The 18,446-nt window shown below is 26.8% G+C and overlaps 1 protein-coding gene and 1 long non-coding RNA gene across 2 annotated transcripts in view; one reads left to right on the plus strand and one right to left on the minus strand.

The window, feature by feature from the left end:
* LOC117169927 (clathrin coat assembly protein AP180) overlaps positions 1–18,446 on the plus strand; it is a 97,849-nt gene that overhangs the window by 55,989 nt on the left and 23,414 nt on the right. Inside the window, exons 3-7 of the mRNA XM_033356436.1 lie at positions 1,703–1,822; positions 1,918–1,959; positions 4,972–5,066; positions 14,546–14,714; positions 18,239–18,358. Of these exons, the coding sequence (XP_033212327.1) occupies positions 1,703–1,822; positions 1,918–1,959; positions 4,972–5,066; positions 14,546–14,714; positions 18,239–18,358 (546 nt within the window). The remainder of the gene's footprint in view (positions 1–1,702; positions 1,823–1,917; positions 1,960–4,971; positions 5,067–14,545; positions 14,715–18,238; positions 18,359–18,446) is intronic.
* LOC117168850 lies at positions 5,401–8,551 on the minus strand. Its single transcript, XR_004466561.1, has 3 exons — positions 8,324–8,551; positions 5,747–5,842; positions 5,401–5,539 (listed from the first exon to the last, which is right to left on the minus strand). It is a non-coding gene; the product is annotated as an uncharacterized LOC117168850 (long non-coding RNA).

The following is an 18,446-nucleotide window of genomic DNA, read 5'->3' on the forward strand; positions in this document are numbered from 1 at the left end:
TAGAGCTCCAAGGAGATTATGTTGAAAAATTAAAAAAAATTTACCCAAAAAAAATTGTTTTTATACTTCATTCTAAGGACTTATTGAACTACCCTCGTATATGGTCAATTTCTGCGAAAGAGGAAAAACTTCATTTTTTCTACTTTTATACATATTTTTCACAAATTTTTATTTATATAAATAAGATATTTTATAAGTTTTATGTGGGCTTAACCATTCTTGAGATCAAGATAATTTTTTGCTTATGAAAATTGAATGTTTGTAATTTTCTCGGAAATGGTGCAAGATATCATAAATGAGTAAAATGACTTTTTGTAGAACTCTCTTAACTGTGCAAAATATTTTTTTAAACAATTTTTCGCATCTATTGTTGTTTGCAAGAAAAATGCGAGAATTCGGTTTTATGAAAACAAATTCTGGCCACAAAAGTTATTCAGCCCGCATAAAACTCGGAAGTTATTTTCCTCATGATAGTACAAATTCAACAAAAAAATGACAAAAAATATAAGTGTGGCTTTTTTGAGAAAATTTACTTTTAGTATTTTCAGAAAAACCGCCGTCATTTTGTTAATTTTGAACAATTTTTCCAATTTTCTCGTGGATTTCGAAATAAGGCGATAAACTCTACCGTAATCTGGAAAGAACTCTGAAATATCTTAATTAGGTGAAAAGTTATATAATTTTAAAGAAAAAATTGGGGTTTTTTTTTTGAAAAACAAAGCCCAAAATTCAAATACGCATAACTCCTTTAAAAAAATTTTTACAAATCGCAAAAATATGTATCCCCTAATTTCCTCTAAAAAACTACATATTTCGTCCCCGAGAGATTCTGCAACTTGAATCGTAGAACCTGCCTAATTTGAAATGGATTCGATCTTGAAGTCTCTTATTTGGTTCTATTAATTTAGCTTGAGATAAATAAATAGGAATTTTGACTCATTTTTAATACTTGTAAAATATCTAAGAAAATGCGTGAAACGGCGTATGAGAGATAAGTATGTTAGTTACGGTTGGAGAAATAAATTTTTCGAAATCGTCAACCATATACAAAAAATTAGCGCAATCTAATCAATTATACACTCCAATAAACTATAATTAATTTGGAGATGATTATTATATTATTTAATTTATTATGTAAGCAAATTGTTTATTTAAAAAAAAGTATATCTTATATAATTTTGTTATTTTTGTGAATAATGTTTTCTTTTAACCAATATTTCTTTACCTAACATTAAGAAAGATATTAAAAAATATTTCAGAGCCTTTAAATGATAAAAATAAATTATAAACAAATTTAAACGTCTAAGACGGTAAAATTCGGGTTTTCAGAAAGTGATTTTTGTGTATTTTTCAAGTAATTTTTTTCTAGCATACTTAGAAAAATACTGTAAACAACTCAGGGTTCTATTCATTCTCGAATTATGCTTTTTATCTATTTTTCAACCTTTATTCTTCTTGCATTTTTCTGTGATGTATTTTTATCAGTATAAAGTATTGAAGTGTTCAACTGATTTTTGATAGCTAAATACAAATTTTTTAACCTGAAAATAACTAGAAAAAGGGCTGAAACATGCACGTTAATTAAATATTGAAAAGATACTTATATCATATAAAAGATTTAAATAATATCACTGTGATCTCTGTCAATCTTGATCAATTTTTTTAGAATTATATTTAAATATTAACCATTCAACTAATAATTTTATCAATTTCAGAAAAATACTTTGATATGAACAAAAAGCAATGCAGAGATGCGTTAGATTTGTACAAAAAGTTCCTTATTAGAATGGATAGAGTCGGGGAATTTCTCAAAGTAGCAGAGGTAAGCGGGATTCTGTTACTCATACATCATCTAAATTACGAGTAGCATTTTTAGTAAATATTTACAGCTATTAACCTTCTTTAATTTTTTTTTAGAATGTGGGAATCGACAAAGGTGACATTCCAGACCTCACAAAGGTATTTATTTATTGCTGTCTAAATTCTAAGATACTGTTCTGAAATTTTCGTTGAATTTGTAAAAAGAATCGATCTAACCAGTTTTCTTTCTTTCTGAAAATTAGTAAAAGGTAACAGTTGTTAACATTTTTAGACGAACTTCTTCACCTGGAGTAGTTTCTCAATTTGAAACATTATATTTATTGTCTGCAGCTGAAGAAATTAACCTAGAGCTTTGTTTTAATATTAGGCTCGCAGTGCTTTAATTTCACTCTAAAAGAAATTTTTGTTCTAAAAAAATTAAAACGGATTGAAAGCTTAACACTCAGTGCTAGAGATATTTTAAGTTTTTAATAGAAATAGTTAGCAATATTTATTCGCTAAGGAAGCGCCGTTACGTGGCATAGAAACAAATTTAGAGGTTGCATTTTCAACTAAATAGTCAAATTTTCATGCCAACAACACGATTTTTGTATAAAGCAGTAGAGTTGTCGACAAGAAATTTCATTTTCAGCAGAGTATTTAAATTTATTACCAATTCGGTACAATTTTAACCTAATAAAGAAGAATTTTCATACAAGAAGATTCATTTTTCTGCCAAAAGTAATTAAATTTTCAGTTAGAAAAACTAATTTTCGAGAGAGAAAAAACGAATTAATAACTGGTTGAGTTCAACACAAAAAGACGAATCTAACAAAAAAGTTGAATCTTCAATTAAATATATGAATTTTTAACAAATAAGAGGGATTTCATATGCAAATAGGCGAGTTTGCAACAAATTAGTGAATTTTTCAAGCTGAAAAGTTAAAAGTTTTAGAAAACTTTTGACTATTAAACCGGAAAAGAAGAATTTTAAACAGGAAAGTTAATTTTTAAGCAAGAAAGATTAATTTTCAACAAAATAGTTGAATTTTGAACTAAAAAATATAAATTTTCATTACTGAAAATGGATTTTTAAAAATTTCAGTTCAAAAAACTAATTCTTGACATAAAATACTCATTTTTGACCAAGTTCTTCAAATAAAAAAGACTAATTTTCAACATAATAATTAATTTTCAAGAAACAAAATTGATTTTTCACCCAAATAGACGAATTTTCAACTTATAAAGGGCAAAAGTTCTACGAAAAATGTAATAGCTACATTTTCAGATAAAACATTAATTTTATATCAAAACAAAATTCCAACAAAATAAATAAATTTTTACATAAATAGTTTAATCGGCTACAAAGTTGTTGAATTTTTAGCCAAAAATATGAACATTCTACAAATTAGTTGCATTTTTAACCCGAAAATATGTGAATTTTCAGTTAAAAAAAGTTATTTTTGAACCAAATAGTTTAATTTTCAACTAAAATGATGAATCTTTAAAACAAAACAAAAATGTACAAAGTACTTCAATTTTATATAAAGTATATAAGTAGTACATTTTTCAACATAACAAAATTAATTATCTACAATATAGTTGCATTTTTTAACAAAAGGGATGCATTTTTAAACAAGATTAATATTCTACCAGAAAGGACGAATTTTCAATAAAATACATGAATTTACAGCAAAAAATTATCAATTTTTAATTTAAAACATTAATGTTCGACCAAAAATGGAAAATTGATATTTTCAGTAATGAAAATTAAATTGGAACCAAGAAAAAATCATTTTTTGCAAAATAGTTCAATTTTCAACCAAATAGATGAATTTTCAACTAAAAAAATTATTTTTTAATTAAGAAGGTTAATTTTCTAAAAAAAAAAAATATTTATAGAAAAAATACCTGAATTGTCAACCATTAATCGAATAGTTAAATTTCCAATCAAAAAATTAATTTAACTAAAAGTAAAACGAATTTTCAACGGAACAATTTGATTTTTAACCTAAGAGATGATTATTCAATTTAAAGGGATAAAATTGTAATCTAAGCGATGAAAAGTTTAATTTTTAACCTTTAAAAAAAATGTATTATCAACAAAATACATAAATATTCAACCATTAATGAAATAGTTAAACTTTCAGTAAAAAATTAATAAATAAAATAAAAATGAAATGAATATTACAACAAAATGGTTAAATTGTTAAAGAGATCAACATTAAACTAAAATGATTAATTTGTAATCTAAACGTTGAATTTTCAAGAAAAAGTTCCTATTTCAACCAAATAGTTGAATTTTCAACTAAAGAGTTGATTTTTTAACCAAGTAGATTAATTTTCTACAAAAAAGATCACATATCAACAAAATAGGTGAATTTTAAACCCAGCACATGCTTGCATTTTCAAATGAAAAATATGAATTTTCAACCAAAAATGTAGTTCTAAAGTTTTCAATTCGAAAACTTAATTTTCAACTGAAAATAAAAAGTATTTACAAACAAAACAGTTACATTTTTAACCAAAGAGAAGAGTCTCCAATTAAAAAAAAAAAAAGATTTTTTAACGAAGAAGTCTAATTTTAAAAGTGGTTGTGTTTTTAACCAAAAAATGACTTTTTAACAAAACAGTTTAATTTTTAACCAAATGTTTCAATTTTCTCACCATATAGTATAGACATTTCAGCCAACAAAAAAATCAACTTCTAAGGAATGATAGTTGGATTTACTTATTGGTTTCTATTAATTCATTTTAAACTTACGGGGTAAAACGAGAAAAGGGGGAAGTTTCTTGAAAACAGGAGAACAAATTTGACTTAAAAAAATGGGGGTGGGATAGTTTACGAAAGGCCCTTAATCTTTTTAAGTGAATCCGTGCCATCTAATTTAATATTTATATTATATCAATGTTCTCAAATTTTTAATAAAATTTCTAGATAATTTAATTTAAGGTATTTTCTTATTAGCATCGAATAGTTTAAACTCATTAATCATTTTTTGATTCACCGTTATATAAAAATAAAGTTTTATTTCTTATTTAAAAATAGAAGAGGGATCAGCTTCAATGTCACGTAAAATTTTGATCATCAAGTAATATTTATACGCTCCCAAATTAATATTCGTAATATTTTAGATTTTAATTTAACCAATATTCGATACTCGATTTCAGGCCCCCAGTAGTCTGTTAGATGCCTTGGAACAGCATCTTGCTGCCCTCGAAGGAAAGAAGGGTTCAGCCGCCAATACGCCAACTCAAACTGCCAGGTATATTGTCTTTAATTATATATATATTTTTTTTTGCTCTTAATATTTATCAGAATAATACAGCGGGATTAACAATAATTTAATAACTTGCTTTTTCATTTTATTAGTTGGAAATTTTAACAATTTTAATTTCATTAACATGCATATCGAAAGAGCCTTACATCCAATTTCGTTTCGAAGACTCTTTGATATTCCCACTGTGTTTTTAGAATCATTGTCCCAACTTATTTATTACTAATACCTTTGTGACGGAAATATTTATAATTTCGAAATCCTTCCTCTTTCACGTACCCTCTTTAATACCTTTTCAAAATTGTATGGTACACACACAGAACATACGTATTCAGAAACTAACTTGATGTAATAGATTTTCAGTCGTTTTAGGATTAACACTTTCACTCTATCTGGTTTTAACCTGGTATGTCATTAATAATTATGTCGATGCACATTAATCAAACAATTAATGCGTGGAACTGAAATATTATGAGTCACGTATAATTAAATTCAAGTGTTAATTATTTGAAAAAATGCACGCTTATTTTGCAGTAGATGGTATTGAGACATATAATCTGCCCTGGATAGTTTTACTTGATAAAAAATAAATTTAAAAAATAAAAATAATGACACAATGCTTTTTACTTCACAAGAGCACAGCATATTTTAGTTTAAATTTCACTTACATGTTGTTCGTCATTTGTGTTTGAGAAGGAGAATCTACACCCTTCGGAATTTTGTTTAGATTTATACTCGTCTCTGCAATTAAGTGTCTACCTTATCTGGAAAACATGGAAACTCAGGGAATTTTTATGCATCTGGAAAAACCTTGAAATGTTAGAGAATTTTTTTTTAAGTCAAGAAATTTTTTCAAGAGGGTGCTTATTTTCTTTTTTAATTGCAATATAAAATTGAATAACGATGATTCTTTATTTGTGTAAGTAGCTTTATATTACTGTATTTAAATATTTTTTGAAAATTAATTTTTTTTTCGTTTGACATGTTTGTAACTGAAAATTAAACTATTCTATTTTTGGTTGAAAATTGATCGTTTTTAGTTGAAAATTTATGTATGTTTTTTTTTTTTAAATTCTTTCCTTGTTGAATCTAACTGCTTTTGATTAAAAATGAAAATCTTTTCTTTTTTTCTTTTTTTGCTAAAATATCAATTACTACATTTTTCTTTCAGAATTTATCTTTTTACTGTAATAAAAATTTAACTTCTGGGTTAAAAGTTAAAATTCATCACTTTATTTGAAAATGTAACTATTTTTTGCGAATTAGCTTTTTTCGAAATTATTATTTGTTTGCAACTAAAAATAGAACTACATATTCTAATTAAATATTCTATTAGTTTAGTTGAAGTTTAACATTAATTTCAAGAACTAAAGATTTAACTATTCATTTTTTTTTATTGATAACTTCTCTTTTTTAGTTGAAAATTTATGTACTTTATTTCAAATTGTTTTTTTTTTCGTAGAAATTAATCTTCTTGATTAAATATTCATCTTTTTGTTTGAGAATTCAACGTTTCCATTTTTATAAATTCATCATTTTACTTGATAATTCATCTTTTTGGTTTAAAATTCAACTATTCCAATTGAATACTCATCATCTTAGTTAAAAATGTAATTGAAAATTTCTCTTTTCGATTGGAAATAAAATCATTTGTTTCAAATTTAAATTCTTCAGTTAAAAAAATAATCTTTTTGGTTTAAAATTTATCTATTCCAAAAGAAGATTCATCATTTTAGTTGAAAATTAATCACTTTGGTTAAAAAGTTATAGATTTTGTGGGAAATTAATTTTTTAAACTGAAATTTAAACAATGTTTATTTATTTGAAATTAAACAAAATTATATTTTTTAGTTAAAAATTCAACTATTTGGTTAAGAATTCGTGTTTTTTAATGGTTCTTTATGGTAGAAAAATGATCTATTTCGTTGAAAATGCAATATTTCTACTTTAAAAATTAGGAATTGGAGGGGTAAATTGAATTTAATATAGTACCCACATTAATTTAATCTAAATATGCACTTAAATTTAAGTATAGCAAGATTGAATAAAAAATGGTAGGAATTATTATACAAAGTCATAAATTTTAGCAACAAATTCAGGAAATGATTAATTACGTTTTTAGTATTATTTAATTATTTAATTAATTGACAATTCTAATATATTTAACCGGGAATTGTCAAGGAATTTTTTTCTAGGATTTCAGTAGATATCCTGTGATACTATTTGACAATTTTTTGAGTAATGGTACTATATTTCTACTATTTCGAAAAAATGACATTAAAGACGCTATTTTCTCACAATTTTCACAAGAACACTTGATATTTTAACGAAAAGCATATTTTCATTTTAAATAAAAAACAGTAGAATTGAACCAAAAAGAACAAATTTCCAACAAAATGTTAAATTTATACCGAAAGTGATGAATTTTCAAATCAAGAAGATGAAATTAAAAAAATATATATATATTTTAATCAATAAAGAATCAAAGTCATCCAAAGAGTTGATTTTTCAAGTCAAAAATGTGATCTTTGAAGTAAATAGATAAACTTTAAATTAAAAAGATGAATTTTCAACTCAGAAGATTAATTTTTATCAGCAAATACGATTCTTTAACAAAATACATGAATATTTAACTTATAGTTGAATTTTCTACCAAGAAGATTAATTTTCTAATAGAAAAGACAAATTCTTAATAAAATACATACATTTGTAACCACATACTTGAATTATCCACCAAGAAAATTGTCTACCAGCAAAGACGAAGTTTTAACAAAATACATGCATTTTTAATCAAATAATTAAATTTTTTATCAGAAAAGACAGGTTTTTAATAAGATACATACATTTTTAACCAAATATTTGACTTATTTAATTAATTTTTAGTTCATACTTTTCTTATTTATAAACATTCTTAAGTAAATATTTTAGTTTGTAAACTAAAACATATCATTTTTAAACAAAAATGGATTTTTTAAATTTCCAATGGCGAGAATTAATTTTCAATTAAGGAAAAAGACGAATTTTTCGACAAGCAGTTTAATTTTGTACCAAATATTTAAATATTTCAATCAAAGAAGATTTTAATTTGAGATAAAAAAAACAGTTTGATTTCATTATCGAAGACGAATTTTCAAAAAAATCATTCACTCTTGAACTAAATAATAAAATTTTATTTTACTTCTAATTTAATTTTACTCCTGGAAGGAGTATGAATCCAAAGAAAATTCTGAATGGTATAGGTTCACCTTTTCAGTAAGAATGAAGTCTTAAACAGGTTACACGTAATAGGTTGTGGATTTTCTAACCGCACAATTTTGGCTGAGCATGTTGTCGTAATAAGATACACATTTTTCAAGTTTTAATTGTAAATCTGTGATGCTTAGCATTTTCTTGTCGAATAAGCTGTGCCAGTATAATTGTAATCGTATTTAGAGTAACAAGTTGTTTGTATATTCGATAATTTTACTAAAATATTGGCTCTAAACTTCATCTCTTCACATTTTCAACTGATGCAGATTAGAGAAACACTAAGCGAATTATCGAAAAATGTTTTGTGGAAAGTCTTTTGTCACTAGTGTTTTGTTATAGTCGACCAGTTTCATATGAAATCGGGCAGTCTGACCCTGGTGAAGTCCCGGAATTGTTTGGGGCTGAAATATATTGTTTTTCCGAGGGAAGATATGAGACACGTATTTTTTGTTTAAAAAAAAAATCAGGAGCTAATGGCTACTAGAATATTAAGATGAGTTATAAAAAATTATCGAAAATTTTCTATAAAAATTAGTATATCGAAAAAAAAATCTTAAACACAGACTTGACAATTCTTCATTTTTAAAGATTTATATTTTAAAGCTATGTAATTTTGAAACATTTTGTTTTTAAAAAGTTTAATGTTAAAGATTTAAATTTGGAAAACTCTTAATTTTTAACGATGTGTAATTTAAAATTCTTCAATTTTTAAGATTTAACATTTAAAGGTCTAAAAGTTTGAAGAGTTACAATTGAAAATTCTTGAATTATGAAAATACACCAAACTCTTGCTCTCAGTCACCCCGTTCTCAGTCTTCCTAGAAATTGAGTCCAAGGCTAATTGTAAACGCAACCCCCGACAGTGGACTGAGAGCGAGAATTTGGTGTATTGAATTGAAATTTTTAAATAGGTACAGTAGAAAATTCTTAAATTTTAAGGATTCTTTATTAAAGATTTCTTCTTTTTAATGATGTATAAATACAAATTCGTAAATTGGGATGATTATGAAGAGCGAAAGTGAAGACTTCAATTTTCCAAACTTCTGAAACTATTAAACCCAAAATTTCAAAATAACGAAATTTCAATATAGATTAAAAAAAATTCATCATAGATTTCAATTCAAAAGTGTTCTTAAAAATTATAATCTATTTCCGTATTACAGTCAAATAAAACATTGTTTTAACCGATATAAGAATATTGAATATAACTTTTTTCGGGATTTTGAAACTTCCGTAATTTACTAATTGCGGCAATTTGAAATTTCGGGCTTTTTTAAATTATGCAATTTTGGGAATTCAATAATTTCGAAATATTACATTTCTTTAATAAACATTTTCGGTGATCATATTTATTTCTATTGATTTAAAATGTCGGAAATTCTCATTTTTCCGAAATGCGCTGTTTCGGTAATTATATTTTCATATTTTTTAGCATTCGGAATTTTTATTTTTTTGGAACAATTATGTCAACCTGATAATGAATTTCGGAAAGTTATGATCAATTGATGAAAATTAAGTTTCAAGTTTCCTAAAATTGAGATAATTTTAGGGAAATTCAGTTACACATTTTGCAATTTTAATGCATTTTAATAGATTTCAAACAATTTAATAGAATTTTAAATATTTTAGGATATTTCAAAAGATTCTCTGCAATTTTCCAGGGCTTATTAAAAAAAATTTCAAGGCTTTTCATCAGCGGATGGGAAATATTTTAGAGTTTTTTAAAAGATTTATAAAAATTAGGTAACGTAGGCGGAAAAATTGAAAAAAATGGTTACATAGTTCATGTAATTGTACATTTTTTAAATATATATTATATACGTTTCTTTAATACATAAAACTGTTTATTTTTTCATAAATGTTTAAAAAAGGAATTTATATTATGAAAAATATATTTTATATGAAGAAATATGTTTATATAATTTACATATTTATTTATATTGAAAAAAAAGTTTTTCTATACGGAGAAATAGTTTCGAGAGGACGAAACTCACATGATCAAGAAAAAAATCTAAGGCCTTTTGTGAAAAATCTATTTTTGAATTTTGTTTTAAAAAATGTACGCCATTTTAATCATGTAAAGAAAATTGGAATTCGCTTTAATGAATTTAAAAGACTGTACATTAGGGTGTATAGAAAAAAAGTTGTTTGCGCGAAGTTCTAATAGCAATAAAAATTTTCTTTTGTGAGTCAAAAACACTCCCCTACAATCTGTTGCAAAGAAAATTAAATTATGTTAATTTTTTCTCAAGCTACAACTTTTTACAGAAAATTTTCGTAATTTTTTTATAATTCACCCCGATATTCAAGTTTTATGTATTTAATTTTTTGGCGAAAAAGAAAAAATACGTGTCTTATATTTTACCTTAGAAACAATATATTTCAACCCAAAACAAATCCATCAAATTACTAGTAGGTTTGGCAAAAAAAACTAAAAATTATTGGATTCATTGGTAATAGCACTAAAAAGTATATTAAGATTTTTCTAAATTTTAAGATTTTAAATTTTTTTGTGGGAAAAGTTTTTTTTTTCATTTTTTTTGTGTAAAGTAAAATGTTCTCGAAATATATAATTTCAAAAAATGACGAAAAATGCTATTTTCCTCATTTTTTCCTAATTTTTAAATACTTTTTACAGATTCTGAAATAAGTCATTTTTATGTCAGACTCGTAAAAGTCCATTTGGAAAGGATCCACAATAAAAATATTTTTTTTTTTGCAAAGTTTATGGAAGTGAATAACCTTAGACGGAAAAAAGTAAGGAAATTTTGCTTTCGTCGATTTGTAATATTTCAAAAACTGAAAAAATGTCTAATTTTTCCGTCTAACTTCATGTACTTCCATAAAGTTTACCCCCAAAATTATTGAAAACAATTTTTTTTCATAGGCAAAATGTAGAAAATTTTATAATTTTCAATCGGCTTGCCCGATGACGAAAAACTTTTTGAATTAAAACAAAAATTTATTCGTGATGCCACGAAGAAAGCTTTTAGTGCTATTACCAATTACTTTAATCATTTTGAATTTTTCAGTCCGATTTCACCTGAAATCAGTCAGTCAAACTTTAGCGGTCCGTTTTGTAATACACAATATATACAATAGCGCCAAAAATGAAACACTGATGGCTATTTATAACTTTCAAAGATTCTGATTTACTTTATTAATCGTACCACAAATTTACGTTTTACAATGAGTCTCGTGTCTTAAATAATTATTTGTCCATTTCGCCTTGAATAATACCGTGTAAAATGAATCACTTGGGGATATTGATTGGAAAAAGAAATTGGAAAAAGAAATTGAAAAAAATAACAGTTACATAAGCGGAAGTTTTTTTCGGGTTTTAATATTTTAATTGTTTTTTTTTTTTTTAAGAACATTCAGATTATTCCGTTACTGACATTTATCAATATTAGAACTTAGATCCTTTTTCGGACTATATTCATACAAAACTTAAATACTGTTTTTGATCGTCTATAGATTTTTATCTCAATATTCACTTTTGTGCGCTTTTGTAAGCCGCTCGTTAAAAAAATACCACAGTGACCCATAATCTAGATTTTAATTTACAATTATTTCATCTCTAGTCTCGATTGGTCCACAAGGCAGGGTCTTTTCTTTTTGAAAATGATAGTTGTACCTAGAAATATATTTTTCATTCAAAAGTGGAAACAGGGTGGCCGCATGTCAAGGAAAACCTGGAAATTAAGGAGAATTCATGGAATTTTTTTGACAAGGGAATGGCCGGGATTTGAAACAAAAAATGGCAAAAAGCAGGAAATTTCTGTAAGCACTAAGCAACTGTTAAGAATAATCAGGACTGCCGTAGTTACCTTTAAACATTTTTTTTTAATTCACTTTTTAGTTACTTTTTAAAGATAAAGTCACCCTAGTCACTTTTTGCAATTGAAATATCACTTCAGTCAGATTGATTTCAATAAATTAACCCTTGGGGTAACACTTTAATTTGAAGGCATTTAGATTTTAAATATTTTAGGGTATTTTAAAAAAATACCAAGATTTTTTTCAAGAGCTTTACAAAATATGAAGTAATCTAACATATTTTAGCGAATTTTTAATTCATTTAAATATTTTGAAAAGTTATAAAGGATTATAAATAGTTTAGAGTATTTTGAAAGATTCCAACGCATTTTCAAAATATTCCGACAATTTTAAGAGATTTCCAAGATAGTTTTAAATATTTGAAGTAATTTTCTTATATTTTTTGTAATTAATTTCGAATTTGTTGAATTCTCTTTAACTATTCCACATTTGATCAATTATACTCAATTCATTGGATTTTTTAAATTCATCGCGAAGTCTTTCAAGCTTGCCCTGCATTCCTTGGCATTTTATTAAATTCTTTAGAGTTCCCTTAAATTTTCCTAAGCTTATTTCAAACTTATTGAATTCAATAAATTTGTTTCTATTTTTTAATTTCGATCTATTTTTTTTTAAATTCACCTTTAGTTTTAATTTCTAAATTAACTTTGACTTTACTCAAATCAATGGAACTTTTTTCAATTAATTTTAATTATTTTGAATTTAACTTGAAATGTATTAGATCTTTGAAAATTTGTAATATTTCAAGATATTAATAAAGATTTAAAGGAATGCATAAAATTTTATAATATTTTGAAATATTCCAGAGAATCTTCCATTTATTAAAAAATTGAAGGGATTTCAAAGAATTGTAAAGATTTTTTAGCGTATTTTTAATAGACTTAAGAAATTCCAAGGTATTTCTAAAGCTATTAAAGGATTTGAAATATCTTGAAGTACTTACAATAAATTTTAGTAATTACAAGTTGTTCCAGATGTTTTGAAAAATTTTAGGGTATTTTTAAAAATTTCAAAGTGTTTTAAAAATATTTTTTAAATTTCAACGGATTTTAAATGTTTTAGGGTATTTTTAAAACCCATATGTATTTTCAAGAGTTTTAAAAAATTGCTAGAGAGTTCAAAAGATTTCAAAAAATTTGAAATATTTTAGGGCGTTTTAAAAGATTCCAAGGGATTTTATAAAATTTCCGAGGAATTCAATGATTTTATGGTATTTAAAAGCTCTCGAAAAAGTACTTTAATAAATTTTCCATAATTTCAGGAAACATCAGATTTAATAGAATTTTACAGGATTTTATAATATTTTAACGTATTTCAAAAAACTTATTTGCACGAATCAAGGCATCTTATAGAGTTTCAGAGATTAGAAGAGATTTTCAAATATATTTTGCAATTCATTTGAATTAATTTAGAATTCACCCTGAATGACTATTTATTTATCCGGAATGCTTTGGAAATCTCTTAAATTTGTTTTATTCACTTGAATTTCTTTAAATTCAGTGAATTATACTTAATTGAATGGATTTTTACAATTTTTGGTTTAGTTAAACGTGAATCCTTTTAACTTCCCCTTAAATTGTTTAGGGTTTTTTCAAATCCTTTTGAATTCCCTTGAATATTTTTCAACTGATTTCAAAATTAATAAATTCAATGGTTTTATTTTGTTTATTTTTCAATTTTCTCAATTTATTTGAATTTTTTAGATTCATCTTTACCCCGAAAGGGAAATGGCTTAATAGTGTAATAATCTTAATCTTTAATTTTAAGTAGTTTCATCGAATTCTTCCTATTTTCCTTCAATTCCTCTAAATTCACTTCAGTTTTACTGAAATGAATGAAATTTTATTTGTAAATTTTGCAAATTTATTTGAATTCCTTCGAATTTAACTAGAATTATTTTGAAGCCTTATGAGTCGAATTGTTTCGAATTATACTTCCAAGACTAGAATTTTGGTCTTAAAATATTCGAAAAATTGGGTAGAAAAAAGTCAGGGAATTTTGAAAATAAAGTTTTGCGGCCACCTTGAGAGATCATGAAAATTCTGTAATCTAGTCTTTAAAGTCTGAGGTGAAATAAGTTGAGTAAAATTGCTCTTGTAAAAAATAAATACGTAATTAAGAAAAGCATGTATTGTGCGTCACTGTTTGAATTCCATAAAACTTACAAGCACACCGTACATAATTATAATTTTGTACATATTGCCGCATTTACATGTACTACACTCTTTCTTTGTTTTTTTGTTTTTCTCTCCTTTATTTTCAATTATCAAATTTCCCGCTCACTCCTTCACCATTTCTCGACATTGAAACGTCACAATTACCGCTTCCTCAATCCCCTTCCGATCGAGAAATCCGTCGCCCTATAATTGCCCAAGCAGCAATAGAACGAATGTAAAGTCGGGAGTGTCCGCCCTATCTTCCACCAGTACGGCATTTGGAACTGCTGCCAGTAACCAGCGTCTGGAGCACACTGGAAATGGTCACATAGATGAGGCTTTGAGACAACAAGCCCTTGCTGAGGAAGAGGCTGCAATGAATCAGTACAAGGTTCGTTTTTTTTTCACACAGTTTACTATTTTTTACTCTAATCTGTTATATTATCATTAGACTTCCCACTCTTTCCCAAATTCCCCTCTTTGCCCTTTCCTCGCCCGTTCGTCGTACTTTTTTGACAAGACTCGAGATGAGCTTCAAGACCAGATTCGAGACAGTATTTGAAACGAGACGAGGTTCGTGACAAGATAAAACTATGGGTTAAGGTGAAGAAACCCTCATACTTTGGGTCGGGTGTCCGCATGCCGTGCTTTTTACACAAGACTCGAGACGGAATTCGAGACCTGATTCGAAAAGAGGCGAGATTCGAGACAAAATGAGATTAGGTGTAAAGTTGAAGACATCCTTATACTTTCGGTCGGGTGTAGCCTGTCGTGCTTTTTTCACAAGACTCGGGACGCGATTCGAAACCAAATTCAAGACAAGATTCGAAGTTCAAGAAAAGATTCGAGATTCAAAACAAGATATGATATGGGATTGGAAAGAGACGAGATTCGTGGCATGACGATATAAGTTGTAAAGTTTAAAAAACCTTATAGTTTCGATGGGGTGTGCGTCGTTCGTGATTTTTTCAAGAGACTCGAGACGAGATTCGAGACGGGATTTGAAACGAGACGAGATTTATGACAAGATGTCCAAAATGTATCTATTTTGTTAAAAAATATACTATTTGATTGAAATTTATTACATTATAAAAATTTAACTCTGCTTAATTCTCATCTTTTTTGGCTGTAAATTCTACTATTTGGTTGAAATCTCCGCTGTTAAATGTTTTTTTAGGTTGTCAGTGCATAACTAGTTGTCCTACCTTGCAGCATCGATATTTCTTGAAATTATGATTGTTTATTGGAAAAAACTGCGGATTTTATTTTTTGTAACAAAATTGAACATTTCATGTTTAACCTTGACCGCCTTCCTACTTTTAAAATCTCAAAAATTGTTTCTCAAAATTCTTGGTAAATTGAATCTGAATTGGCTAACTTTTTTTAAATCAAATATTTCTCAGTCATATTCAGAAACTCAGTATTTCGGAAGTAAGTTTTAATTTCCATTAAAACTGACGATTTTACATTTTTTATCGTTATTCGCAGACGGTCCTGATATAATTTGTTGTCAGTTTCACGTTCAGATGGTCAATTCTCACATCTATTTCCTTAAAAATTGATAAAGTTTTGTAGTCAAATTTGGTTAATCTTAAATTAACAACACGTCATCTTGTTAGTGGATTTTTTTCTTATTTTCGTTGGAAGATCTCACTGACTATTCATTTTTGGTTAAAAAAGATCTTTTTTAGTTAAAAATTCATGTGTTTTGTTGAAAAATTCATCTTTTTAGCTTGAAAATTAAACAATTTAGTAGATAATTAAATTATTTTATTAAAAATGAAGTTTTTTGTTATAAATTCATATTTTTGAGTCAAAAAGTCATTTTGATTAAAAATTATTTTTTGTTTTTAAAAATGAGTCTTTTTGATGGAAAATTAATTCTTTCTGGTTGAAAATTTAACTACGTGGTTAAAAATTCCTCTTTCTTCAGTTTGAAATTTAACCATTTTTTTAAGTTTAAATACTTTCTTAAAAATCTATTTGTTTAAGATGTACCTATTTGATTTAAAATTGATCCATTTGGTTAAAAACGTGTTGCTTATATTGATAACTCATTTTTTTTTATCTGAAAATTTAAATATTCCATTTTTTGTTCAAAATGTATCCTTCATAAGTTGAAAATTCAACTATTTGTTTGAAAATTAATGTATTTTTGTAGAAAAATCGTTTTTTTGGGTAGAAAAATAATCTTGTTCATTTTGAAATCTATCTTTCCGGTTGAGGATTCTACTATTGTTTTAAAAGTTGATCTTTTTTAGTCGAACTCAATTTTTAAAAAATAATTTTTAATCCGAAAATTTCTTCATCCCATTTTGGGTTGAAAACTGATATTTCTTAGCTAAAAATGCAACTATTTGGGTAATGATTTTTTCGATTGAAAATTTAATTGTCTTGTTAAATAATCGTTTTTTTTTATAGAAAGGGCATATTTTTTTGTCAAAAGTCTCCTTTTTTGGGCGAAAATGAACCTCTAGAAAAGTCATGTCTTTGCCTCGAAAATTCAGTTATTTCGTTTATATCACAACTGTTTTTGGTTGAATTTTTATTTTCTTGTTTAAAAATTTTACCATTTGTTTGAAAATTTATATTTGCAGATTAGAAATTCAACAATTGCGTATAATTTAATTGTTTGATTGAAAGTTCATCTGTTTTATCAATCATCTTTTCGATCGAAAATTCAGTTGTCTTTTTGAAATTATCTCCTAAAAAATGTGTCTTTTTGTTTTGAAATTTGAACTATGTGGTTAAAAGTTCAACTATTTTATGAAAAATTCGTCTCTTTCGTTTGAAAGTTCAACTATTTCGTTGTTAAAAATCCAACTATTTGTTTAAAAACTCACTTTTCTTAATTAAAAATTAACCTTATTGTTAAAAATTCATCTTTTGACAGCTTCAACTTTTTGGCCTAAAAACTTAACTTCAATATGGTATCTACATAAATTTTATTTAAAATAATTGAAAGGCCACACTGCAATCGGGCATAAATGTCAAATTTTCGAAAATCGGTTTATTGATTTAAACTACAGTGAAACTCTTCTATAGCACCAATTTTGGGGCTGACGGTGGGTGGGAACTAAACTCATTATAGCCCGCTCCGTTTTTGTTTGTTCATGCTTGAGTGCTCGCCTGAGTGACAGCCGCATATCCCGCGCACACCGCGCAGCTCCAGTTACATCTTCATGCGGCGTGACCTCAATTTTCGGAAGGGCTGTAGAAGGGAGGGCTATTGAAGAGTTTCACTGTACTTGTTTCCCCCTAACTCGTGTCCCTGTAGAAGATTTTGGTCCAGTTCGACCCGAAAATATAGGTCTTAGTGTCACCGCGGTATCATTGATTTTCCGAGCACGTTTCGATTCTGGTTTTTTAATGTTTGTCCGTCAAAAATGATGAATTCTGGTTAGTTTTTATGTGTTAAAATTGAAGCTTTCTGGCCCGCGCCGATATTTGACTAGGGCTTACTCACATATGTTTATATTTTTTAAAGCGCTGTTTTTCCGATTCAATAGAGCTAATCAATAGCTCAAAAGTACTTTATCGTTTTTTTTTTAATTGAAAAAAAAAGTTACGCAACTTTTCATGCATTGAAATCAGATTTTATGGGGACACGCTGTTCTCTTGACAAAGATTTTTTCAAACAAGGATGCTTCTTTCAGGATTTTCGTTTCATGATTCAATAAAGCCTAACAGTACCTCAAAAAGTTTTTGCACTTTTTTGATTAAAATTATTTGCGTGAAAACTAGACAGTTTTTTAGTTCCCCTGTAAAATTCGGGTTTTGACACTTGTGCCCATATGCAGTGTGCCCTTTCAATTTATTCGTCTATTTGGTGAAAAATCGCCATAACTCTTCTGTTTTGAGAGAATTTTGAGTTTTAAAGTCTGTATTATGTTTTTGTTTTATGAAATGTTTTAGGCTAAAGTGCAATCTCCATCTGGTGGGCCAAGCACGAATCCATTCCTCAGCTCACCTACGAACAATGTGAATCAGCCAATCGTAGACTTTTTTGGCGGAGGATCAACTGCCGATAGTCTGGTATGCACGCATCATGAGTTATTTTCCATTTCTCTATACATGATTATAATTAGATATGCACAACTATAATACTATTAATGTTTTAATA

The sequence above is a fragment of the Belonocnema kinseyi genome, chromosome 3 (assembly GCF_010883055.1).
Source record: "Belonocnema kinseyi isolate 2016_QV_RU_SX_M_011 chromosome 3, B_treatae_v1, whole genome shotgun sequence".
Lineage (NCBI taxonomy): Eukaryota > Metazoa > Arthropoda > Insecta > Hymenoptera > Cynipidae > Belonocnema > Belonocnema kinseyi.